Source organism: Crinia signifera, chromosome 11 (genome assembly GCF_055691185.1).
Source record: "Crinia signifera chromosome 11, ASM5569118v1, whole genome shotgun sequence".
Lineage (NCBI taxonomy): Eukaryota > Metazoa > Chordata > Amphibia > Anura > Myobatrachidae > Crinia > Crinia signifera.
This window is the reverse complement of record NC_139227.1, coordinates 32,521,418-32,533,427: the sequence shown is the minus strand read 5'-3', so window position 1 is coordinate 32,533,427 and position 12,010 is coordinate 32,521,418. Positions and strand designations below refer to the sequence as shown.

The window sequence follows — 12,010 nt, the reverse complement described above, 5'->3', positions numbered from 1 at the left end:
GGCATATCACCTAACAATACCCTTAGGCAGGGGCAGATTAACAAGGGGGCTGATGGAGCTGCAGCTCCAGGCCCCTGCACAGAAATAGGCCCAACACTACAACAGCATGATGATCACCAGACACCCGCTGGCCGCATGACCGGCCATAAATCATAAGGATTAAATTAGCTTTTCTATTTTCCACACAAAATTTAGCAATTTTTGTACTTCTATACATTTAGGAAGACATTGGGGCTTATATAATGTATGGAGTTCTACATGCCTACACGGTTTTGGCCTTACCTCCTCCACTTCTCATATTAGGCCCTTCAACATTTCCAGCCCATGAGGCCCTTAATCCGGCCCTGGCGTTAGGTACACTGATTGCACTAGGGGTGGACACGACGAATCCTTGCCATGTGCCCCCTCAGTGCTGTGCAGAATGCCCTGGAATCGCAGGTGTTAAATCCCGCAGATGATTCAGCTCATCGCGGCCTCGTTTCCCTCCTGTTCTGGAGATCTACTCTGCGTTAAACCTTCAGCTCCCGGAATGTTGTCAAACAGATGGGCTGTGTGGGTGACGAGTGTTGAATATTAAAATCCGTCCGTTCTCTTGTCTTGTTATTGATAGTGCGGGGTCCAGATGGCCGCTCGCAGGAGGAATTTATCCAAGTTTCTAAATGACAAAATCTCCTACAGCTGAATCCTGCACAGAATCACAGAGATATACAGAGTGATTCATAGATTATGTGGCATGTACAAGCCTCACTCCGCTGCGTACCAGTAATCCCACATCTCCCAACCCTAGAACTCCAGCATTATCCAGTGGGTATACACACCGGGGAAGTGGCAACATTGCAGTTTATAGGAGAGGTGACCATTAGTAATGTACATTGATAGTGTTTTCACCTCTGACCCTCAAATTCAGGTCATGTTTTCTGGATTTATTTAATTATGCACAGGCAAATGAGTCTGCAACGCTGGGTCCTCCCCAGGCCTGTAACTAGGAGTTGGCCAGGATGTCACTTACTAGGAGAACTGGTCAGAAGGACACCACCTGGCTCACCCACCCCTCGGGTGCCCATCTTCTATCCAGATACTGTCTAACCCTTTATTATTATTTGTTACAGTGAGGTTATTATGCTCAGTTCAGCAGTGTCTGGATCCCGGAGAACCAGGGAGGAACCAGAGCTTCCCATGGCTTCGACCAGGCTGCAGCCTCTGTAGATTAGTGGACAAGTCCGGCAACTGTAACCGCCCATCACAGTGAGGATAGGTTCTGTTAATGATGATGGAAGTAACAATGGCAATAAAAATGAAGAAGGGAATACGCATTAAGATTATGCCCTTCTATACTCAGGTCATGTCCCCCTCTCTATACTGTAAGGCAGGTCATGTCCCCCCCCCCCCCTCGCTATACTCCAACTCAGGCCATGCCTTCCCCTCTATAATGTAACTCAGGTCATGTCCCCCTCTCTCTATATTCCAACTCAGGTCATGTCCCCCTCTCTATACTGTATTGCAGGTCATGTCCCCTCTATACTCTAACTCAGGTCATGTCCCCCTTTCTATACTCTAGCTCTGCCCCCCCCTCGCTATACTCCAACTCAGTTCATGCCTTCCCCTCTATAATGTAACTCAGGTAATGTCCCCCTCTCTTTATATTCCAACTCAGGTCATGTCCCCCTCTCTCTATACTCCAACTCCGGTCATGCCCTCCCCACTATACTCAGGTCATGTCCCCCTCACTATACTCTAACCAGGTCATATCCCTTTCTCCATACTCTAACCAGGTCATATCCCCCCTTCCCATACTCTAACCAGGTCATATCCCCCCTTCCCATACTCTCACCAGGTCATATGCCCCTTCCCATACTCTCACCAGGTCATATCCCCCTTCCCATACTCTCACCAGGTCATATCCTCCTTCCCATACTCTAACCAGGTCATCAGCGGGCACCCAATTTTTTGTATGTTTTTTTTTTAAATTCTCCTGCCCGCCGCTCGTTGGGGATGCAGAGCAGGGAGAGCGCCTCTCCGGCATATAGGTGCGGCACTTTCCATTCACACAGAGATTGTCAATTCTGCCTTTTTACACTATAATCTAATGTGTATGAGTAGATGATATCTGACTGGAAAAGGTGTAGAGCTTGAATTCCAGAACCATGGGGTCGATGTACTCAGGGGGTTATTCAGACCTGATCGTCGGGCTGCGAATTTGGAGGGTGGGATTATCGATAGACTGCGCATGAGTTCGGCCCATAGTACACATGCGCGAGGCCATCCTGTGATAAAATCCAGCAATTCACTGGCCATACACAAGGTGATTAACAGAAAGCCGGCAGTTGTGTGTGGTAACTAACCGTTATCTGGCAGTGTCAGGGAAAACACAGGCGTGCCCGGTCATTTGAAGGAAAGTTGTGTGACGTCCGGCCCTGATCAGCCTGTTTCTATCACAGCCATTGAGTAAGCCCTGGGCTACGCACAGATGGCACACACTGGAAACATCATTGGACGTGAGTGTGCTGCAAATGGATGCACGGGGTGAGACTTCAATCTGGCTGCGCGGCGTATTCCTGATCATCCCGCCCTATATCTCCACCCACTTTTATTTCTCTCCAAGGCTTAGTACATAGACCACCATATTTTCTAAAGGTCGGTCTGCCAGGAGTGAATAGTCTAATAATGTCCAGGTTAATGCATCACCATTTAATTACATTGGAATTCTCTTATCCCTGTCTCTTGAAGGGGGAAGCACATTGGGTATGAGTCAGTATAAGTTGGTGTGTGAAGCGTTCTGATAATAATTCTAATTTTATTGTTATTGATGAAAAATAAACTGTAATATATCAGCAAACTCCGCCATTACTGTCCAGGTTTTCAGGATATCCATGTTGAACATGGGTGACTTCATTAGTGTCTTAGGGGCAGATTTATTAAGCTTGGAGAAGAGATAAACTGGAGATTAAACGGAGAAAAAGTAAAAGGAGATAAAGCACCAGCCAATCAGCTGTGTTTGAAAAAAACAGTTGGGAGTTGATTGGCTGGTGCTTTATCTCCTTTTACCTTTTCTCCGCTTTATCTCCAGTTTATCTCTTCTCCAAGCTTAATAAATCTGCCCCATAGTCAATTTGGTTCATCCATTTGGACTGAAGAATGGATATCCTTAAAGGTGACGAGCGTGCTAAAATTGGCCTAAATAGATACCTATCCACTGGTGACGCAGGAGAGTAATGACTCCCCTAGGGGGTTACGTTACACTAATTGGGGGTCCATGTTGACCAATATCAACATAGACAAACATTGGTCCAGTTTATGCAAACTGCTTAATAATACAGCACTTAGATTTGCGCATGTAAAATAATAAATGTAAGTCCAAATCTGTTATATTTAAGTATCACATAACATTATTAGTCTCGCCCATTTTATTAATATGCTAATTGTCCTTACTCTGGATTAATTAGACTTTACAGGTAACGCTCTCCTGGATATTTTACTTTTTTATAAAATTGATAGTAAATTGCGTATATCAGAAATAAATGATTCTGTTACTAAATTAATTCATGCATTACTTAATAGGTACAATATATTGCTACGCACTTTCGGATTCAATTAATATAAACAGAACGAAGGGAATGTATTCTGAGCAGTGTCATGAATTATTTATAAATTGTCCAGCTGTTGCCGTCCCTCTGGTCTGTCATAAAAGAGCAAAGCACTGTGGGTAATTGTGATATAACTGCAGAATTATTATATTGCATAACCTTAAATAAAACATGTTGAATTGCACAAATCGTACCATTGTGAGTGCAAAGTTGAACGATGGGGACCTTGTGGGACCTTGTATACCTCACGATTCTAGCTCCCTGACCTATCCACTAATATGCTTACACAACAGTACTCTGTGCTTACATTCTATGGGTGGGATGTACTAAGCAATTGCGGTACATCACATTTATACTAATTGCAAATGTACTAAAATATGCAATTATTTTCACAAAGGACAGCTCTTGCAAAAAGAAGCTGCCCTTTGCAAAGCAGCTGGCGACAGGTAAGAGGGTCCCCAGGGGTCCCTCTCACCTCCTACACCCGGGAGCCTCCTGCTGCAGGCGGTTGCATGGACTACTGGGCTCCTCCTCCCTGTACCTGGAAGGGGAAGTACTGCTGCTAAGGAGGAGGAGGTCCCTGGGTACGGGCAGCACAGCAGGAGGCTGCACGAACAGCAGGTGAGGGGGGAGGTGTTGGCGGTGCGGGATGCAAAAAGAAGCCCATAGGCGTTACCCTCTGTGGCGTAAATGTGGCGGTCCCGCTTTCATACATCTGAAGATGCTGTAAAACCCCCGAAAACGGTGTTTCTACTGCATTTTCTGTTTGATACATTCTGGCCTGTGACCTCACAACAACATCTGGCACCAGCCTCCTTTCCACCAGTCTCCATGACCCAGTTCACTCATGGGTCGATTGCTGGTTGTCCAACTTCTCTATCCCTAGACCTAGTTCTTCTTCCTCTCCCTGTTGGGAGTTCCGCAGGGTCTACTTGGCCTCCTTCTCTTCTCTTCTACATCTATATCTCTTATGAGTTCTCCACTTCAGTCCGCTCCAGTGTCACCTGCGGTTGGCCAACCACTTTATATCAGGGTTTTTGATGCTTTCTAAACTCAATATATTTAATAACAAAGAAAAGATATCTGACCTTGGCTGCTGCTAACCAAAAGCAGCAGAAGACTAAAAATACACATAAACCAAATATATATATATATATATTACATGCACTATGGAGAAACAGCCCAGCAAGTGTGATGACAGAATGTCCTGTCTCCTCAGTTCGAAAGATGGTGACTCTCCTCGTCAATGTTCAAAAGAATTCACATATGAGAAAGGTATAACATAGTGTAATACAGTAATGTAACAGTTACACCCCTTGTGCAAAAGGGAGTTTATGGGGTGGCAGTACCGCCCAGGTGAACCAGGTTCCGAATTCTTTGAATGTGGACACCCCCCACGTGAAAACAGGAAATGTGGCTTACTGTAGGTCCCATGTATGCTTACATTATCATTACAGAGTAATACAAAAATAATAAAACATGATGCATGAAAAGGAAAACCATACAAAGATGTGACCCAAGTGATAAATACATTATGGCTTCCTAGTGTGAGTGAACACATAACGAGTTACCTGTACCTCAAAAACCCAGACTAGGTTGATGTACTAGTGTCTGTCAGACTACCTAGCCTGGATTTTTGAGGGCTATAGGCCCACACTGAACATAATGTATCCTTGTTCTTGAATACATACCTCTCCAGAGACTAGTGGCAGCACTGAATAAATCACCAGGGTATTGATGGGGAACATGGCACTGCCGCCATGTTTTTGGAGACATGCATATGCACAAAGCACCAGAGTCACTTGCACCAAAGAGAAGGCCTTGTGTGGATTAATGTGCACCTTAAAAATGTTTAGAGCAGCCATTTTACTCTGGAAAAATAAAAGTAGGGTGACCATTAACCCAGAGTTCAGGAGTAAAGCGGGGCCTGTATCTAGACTCTGACTTCTCTGCAGTGCAGTAGATCCTGGCATTGTGCCAGGTCTCCGGTAACATGGCGCCTGATGAATCACCGTAAAATGGCTGCGGCAACCGTTTTTCCAGTGATTGTTGAGGCTGTGCAGCCAGCAACGGACCGACGGAGAGATGAGTATTTTTACATGGGTGCGGGTATGCTTTCAGCAAATCCAAATCCTGACCTGATTTTTTTCGCAAACTGGTTTAAAACGGTCAATAACTCAGATCGATAAAAGCAAAGTGATATTTTATTGTGTAATTTCTATAACCATAGGAAATAAAAAAAAAAGATTAAAGAAAATCCTGCAAAGCCGTTAAAAAAGTATTAGCCAATTAAGGAAACATCAGTTTTCTTAATTTGTAATTCACGTTCTTGGCTGAATTCTTTCCCTTTAAATTGTCCAGGTGTAACTGACTGTTTTTTTTATTTTTTTTGTTTGTTTTTTATTTATTTTTTAAATGCAGAGCATCATGCAGTTATAGCGCATGCTAGTGGAGGTGTTCGGAACTACAACAAGAACCTAAAAAGTATAAAGGTTAATGGTCCTCTTTTTTTTTTTCTTTAGATATACAAAGATTATGTCAAAAAAAAAAAAAAGTAAAAGAAACATTGAACAGCATCTCACGGTTACAAACTAAATTGTGCTATATAGTGGTATAAAAAAAAACATCTTGGTAAGAATGGCACTGGATCTGTCCTAGGTCCTCTCATTCTGTTACCGGAGAGAGAGGGTGGCTGGCTGGCTGGCCGGCTGCGGGAGCTGCTCTGGAACCCAATGGCACCAGTGAGGAAGCCTCTCCACTCATTCCTCTTATCTGCTTTCGTCATGCAGTCCAAATAGTGGAGGGCTCTTATGGCCCAATCAGCTTGCTGGATAAATCTTCGTGCTCCAGATGTTGGGGCTTGGAGTTATCCATTGGGGCCATGTGTACGTTCCCCATTAACACTGGCAGAGTCCATAGTCCTGCTTAAGACTCTTCTTCCCCTGTCGAAACACTCAGTCGCATTGCTACTGGCACATGGTCTGTAAGTCCGGCTAGTTGCGTGATAAAACTGTATTCTTCAATTTCCTAAAACAAAAACAAGACACAAACATTCCCATGTCACTAAACTTTTAAACAATATATAGCCAGAGCCATAACTAGGGTGATGTGACATAAGCCATCACCAGGCAGGGGGCGCTGTTCTGCAGTACCAGTCAAATGTCTGTTTCACAAATACCCCTTTCATACCAGCCTAAATTCCCAGTTTGGGCCCGGGAACAACCCGCGACTAGCGCTGGTGTGAAAGGTTCCTGGGCAAAAATCCCAAAAATGTGTTGGGATTTTAACCCTGCTATGGAGTAGGGTTGTTCCCGGGTTCAACCCGGGGTCCTGGCCGGTGTGAAAGGAGTAGGGGTGCTTACCCGCGTTGCCGGTCCTCGGTGTGCTGTCAGGCCAGGGATCCACACAGGCGGCGAGCGCAAATTACAGGACAGCGATGGATGAAGATGATGCAGCTCTCCAGCGCCCTCACTGCAGCCGGAGAGCCATCCGACCTGTCATCTGTGTCCGCCACCTGTGTGGATCCCCAACCTGCACCGAGGACCGGCAACCCAGGGTGATTACTGTCCACCGCCATCCCACCTCCTGCCCTCCTCCTGTGTCCTGCCCATCTCCTCCCCGCCTGCTGCCCGCCTCCTTTCCACACCAGAAAATGCAGGGACTTTTCTGGTGTGAAAGGGACCAACCCGGGAATGCCCCGGCATGATCCCTGGGCCGTATTCCCGTGTGGGTCCCTGCATTCTCTGGAGTGAAAGGGGTATCAATCTCACTTGCAATGTTTTACTCTTTAATCCCAGGGATCACCTGGCCGCCCCCATTCCCCTCCCACTCTTAAACATCTTCAGACACATACTCCATTATTTAAGGCACACAATTCAAAATAATCTCATACTTTCCAAAAAAGGTGTCTGACTGCAATATGAAAGGTCATGGGTTTGAATGATTCAGACCTGCTGGATAGGCTGCTTACGTTTGCAGCCTAGCGAACAGTTTAATGCCGCCTGCTGTGCCCGCATCATTTGATGGTCGCTCACCATCGAATCATTTTACTCTGTTTGTGGATAAAAGTAAGTCTATACTTACTTTTATCCAGGACGGAGATGGCTGAAAAGGGGGGTGGGAGCTGACGTCATTTGACGTCTGCCGCCCGCCCCAAGCAGGCATCGCCACGCCTGCATCTGCACGGATATGCACAGCGTTTTTATGGGAACGCCTCCCCCTCCTCCTGGAGTGCATGGCTCGGCAAGTGTGAAACTCTGTTCAGGGTTTGCACATGTGCATAATCGAACATGCGCAAATCCCGACCATCGGGGATGGGGCCAAATTCGAACCTGAATGATCAAGGTCTGAATCGGCCCCATAATCTCTACTATGGATTTTTACTACTTCTCCCATCGATCCATCTATTTATTTACTGGACTCAAAGGCGTAACTACCATAGGTGCAAGGGGTGCAGCTGCTATGGGGCCCAGAGCTGAAGGGCGCCCATCTTTACTGTCTAAGTAATATGTTTTACATACATTGATCACCATAAGTTGCTAAATGGAGGCCCTTACAAACTTTTGCTATGGGGCCTACAAATTTCTAGTTACGCCCCTGACTGGACTGGAACTTCTAACATGTTGGGCAACCTTGATTCGCCAATTCCAAAAATGATTGGTAAAGTATGGGTTAATGTGTTTCCGCATTTCCGAATTTCCGCAAGGTGAAAGTGTCTTGTGGTCCTTTGCTGGGAACATTTACATAGAAATGCCAAGACTAGAAACAGGAATTACATGAACACAATTATCAAATATTGCACTAAAGAAGTGTGATTAATTTTCTATTCGATCCCAATTCGATTGGGTGTTGAACTACGATGAATTGCATGGTGCTGTGTACACATTCGATTTAGACTCTATAGTACAGATCTGTACTACAGTATATAGTCTAGCCTGCAAAGTCAATTTTTGTATATGATTTCGATGCAGCGGGATCAAATGCGATTGAAACCGTTCGATTCGATTTTGCTTATGTAGACCAAATCGAACCGTGTGTACACCATATTAGAGGGCCTAATTCAGTATGGATCACTACTTATCGCTAATTCGCAAATTGAGCGATTATCGAACAACCACGAGAATTAGCGACAGAACTTATGTATGGATCGTAAACGTGGCCAGAGCTTGACTGACAGGAAGCCAGCGTTTGGGGGTAGAACCTGCTACTGTCAGTTAAACTGACAGTTAAAGGTAACAGCTTAAGGGCGGTATTCAATGTGGGATTCTGACTGTCGAAACGTCCCGACAGTCAGAATCCCAGGACATTTTCGGACAGCTCGCCTGCAACTCTACAGGCGGAATTAAATGTTCCGCCTGTCGAGTGGTGAAAAGGAGGCGTGTCGGCGAAACGGCTGTGAATTTGACAATCCACGGCCGTTTCCGACTAAACAGATCCGACTGGTTTAAAAGTTGGATCTGTTTTGTTAAGATCCGCCATCAATGCTGTCGGAAACTGCAGCATTGAATAGGTGACGGACACTATTTCCCCTGTCAGAAATATCGTCTGAGATTGAATACCCCCCTAATCCTGCATTGGAAATATACAATGGTTTCTCTTTACTCCGCACCTGAGTGACCACTCGCTGCAGGATTTTGCCCCATCCGATCAAAACTAAATTACCCCCTAACTTGTCAAGAATATTCTGAAAACATTTTCTGTTAGTAGCAAGGTCGGGGTTAGAGGAGCAATGTGTTGGAGGACCTGATATCTTTGGTTATTGTTGGACAACTTTTTCAAGAAATATACAGAATGTTCTAGAGACTTGCGGTTCGGTTCTCCAGATATCCAAATCCAGGAAATTGTTGTGGATTTGAATTGCTACAGATCCCTCAAGGAGATCCGATCTGACCTGAGTCCCAATTTTGGGTTTTGAATTTCAAAAATCATATGATTTTAGTGTTTTTTTATTGATATATAATATATATATAATCAATGATTATTGTTTGTTTTTTTTAAACAATTTTTAACCAAAACACAAATTCAAACCAAAACCCTGGATGGTGGCTTCGCAAAACCAAAACACAAGGATGATACCAGAACCAAAACACAGGCGTCCGAAAGAAAATGATTGGATTTCGCCAACAGTGAGGTGACATACAGTGGTTACCTGGGATGCTGATAGTAACATTACTTACCACTTTCCACTCCATATTGTTGCTATCCTCGGAAAAGACCATATAATCGATCCTGCGCCCACTACCCTTTAAGGGAACCTTTCTTCCCTTCTGGTTGGGACAATGGTTCTTGCTGGTGGGATATACCAGATATTCCTTCCTGCCCTCCTCATTCTCCAGAACTCTGGAAGGGAAAATCAGCTTTTATCTACAATGGTATTCAGCAGTGTTCATTGTACAATGGACAAGCACAGAGAACAAAGGCACCTTCTAATGGACTCAACCAGGTATTGGAGCCGAAAATAAAATTTGGTTCATTAGGGACATGTATAAAAATGCTGGATACCCTGTATGCCTATTTCTACAGGACGGTGGGGAGGAGCTTCATGTAACAAAACAGGAGAAATTTTCATAACTTCCATAAGAGATACTACCCAATTACACCCCTTTATACAGTCCACATATAACTCTACATATGTTTTCTTTCATCATGATGGGAGACAACAGCATGTAACTGCAAAAACTTCTAAAAAGAATAAGGACCAAATCATAAAATATAACTTTTATTCTTTATATACTAAAAACCAAAAAAACACACAAGGGTGAAAGACAAGGTGAGTATATTAAAAAGGATATGAATCCTAACGTAGTAGGCCCCAATATCAGTGTGTCCCTACAATTCACTTATCATGTGTTTAACAGTGTGTATCCAAACATATATATATATCTCTGGCAGATGATCGGTTTTAATAAATATTAATGCCAACTGCGCTACTGCCTCTGAGCAAGAGGTTATTTATTTTAGCCCAAGTATATCAAGGATAATTTATCAGGTGGTCACCTTGTCTTTCACCCTTGTATGTTTTTTGGTTTCATATGTCGCAAGTTTTTAGGATATAAAGAATAAAAGTTATATTTTATGAATCGGTCCTTATTCTTTTTAGGTGCGCCACATCCGTGACAATCTTTTCTTTCTTCAAATAAACTTCTAAAGACAACCAGTGGTGGATTTTATCCTCCTGGACTGCCAGACTGTGCTGCCATTAGCAGAGAGTGTGCTTGCTATAGGAAACCACTCCCTGCCTTTAGGGCAGCACTACCCGGGTTCTATGGGCTGCAGGTGATGCAGTCCATAGAAGCCATTGCGTTGTCCATGCAAAGTCCTGCCCCTGCTTGTGCACATACACCGGTCCTGAGTGAAAGGTCTTGGTGGTTTCCCTGCATTGTATTGGTGCAGTTCTTATCTTTTAAGTAATCTTTGTAATCAACCCATGCTGATTGGAGGGGAGTCTAGCCAATAGTTTGATCAACAAGACACTGGTGTTATCCATATGTCATATACAGTACTTCCATGTTGGTAGTGCTGAACTAAACCCATGTCCCTATATCGGAATTAAACCTATGTCATATTCAGTAGTAGCACCTGAGACAGCATTTCATAGCACCAGGCACCAGGTGAGAGATTGTTAAGTGGATAGAGTATTGGTGTTGAATCCATCCTGCACAATCCTTGAGAGCAAAAGTCTGTACATACAGGTTGCACTGATGGCACAGGCGGCTGGTTGCCTATTACCCCTACAGGAGGTGTAACCTGTACACTTTATGAATAAGTTGTGTCCGCCATGCCATGAACTGTGATTGCTTCCCTACACATACCCAATATTCAGTCTCTGGAGAACTGGCCACAATTCCTCCCACACACACACACCACCCTGTGTACACAAGTCACTCACTTCTGTAGATTGTCTGGGGTGCACACCTCCTCATCATAGAGACCTTCCGGGTCCAGCAGTGTTCCTGGGAAAACAAACACACATTATACTGAGGCTATTGTGTACTATTGGTGCTTAGAGGCGGCTCAGTCTGTGACCTGCTGCATAATCACTGCACACTCCACGGCACTTGTTACAGAGAGAGGGCTGAGGACTGGGGGAAATGCAGCAGTTTGTGTAGCTGAACTATGCTCTGACACTCACAAGGATCAGCAATTTCATCAGGAGAATACAATGGGGAAAAAAGAGACCCCAAGAGCAGGGGATTCGGTCGACATACATTAGGTCAACCATTAAAGGTTGACAGAGCATAGGTCGACACAAGAAAGAGGTCAACATGGCTGAGGTTGACAGGCTCACAAGGTTACACAGTAAGATCCATTCACAGGGCAGGCTGAACTGCCCACATCTTTTGATGGTCGCCGACCATTGAAAGATGTGGAAGGTGCAGGCATATAGATGTGGACGGTGCACGCATATACTGTACATATGCGTGCAC

The 12,010-nt window shown here is 44.5% G+C and overlaps 1 protein-coding gene across 3 annotated transcripts in view; it reads right to left on the bottom strand.

The window, feature by feature from the left end:
* Positions 1-5,770: 5,770 nt before the first annotated feature.
* The window catches only part of SMPD3 (sphingomyelin phosphodiesterase 3), a 123,467-nt gene continuing 117,227 nt past the window's right edge, over positions 5,771-12,010 (bottom strand). For all 3 annotated transcript variants that reach the window (XM_083165655.1, XM_083165654.1, XM_083165656.1), the window contains 3 exons: positions 11,473-11,536; positions 9,761-9,923; positions 5,771-6,611 (listed from right to left, as the gene is read on the bottom strand). In XM_083165655.1, the coding sequence (XP_083021781.1) occupies positions 6,510-6,611; positions 9,761-9,923; positions 11,473-11,536 (329 nt within the window). In that variant the 3' untranslated portion in view covers positions 5,771-6,509. The remainder of the gene's footprint in view (positions 6,612-9,760; positions 9,924-11,472; positions 11,537-12,010) is intronic.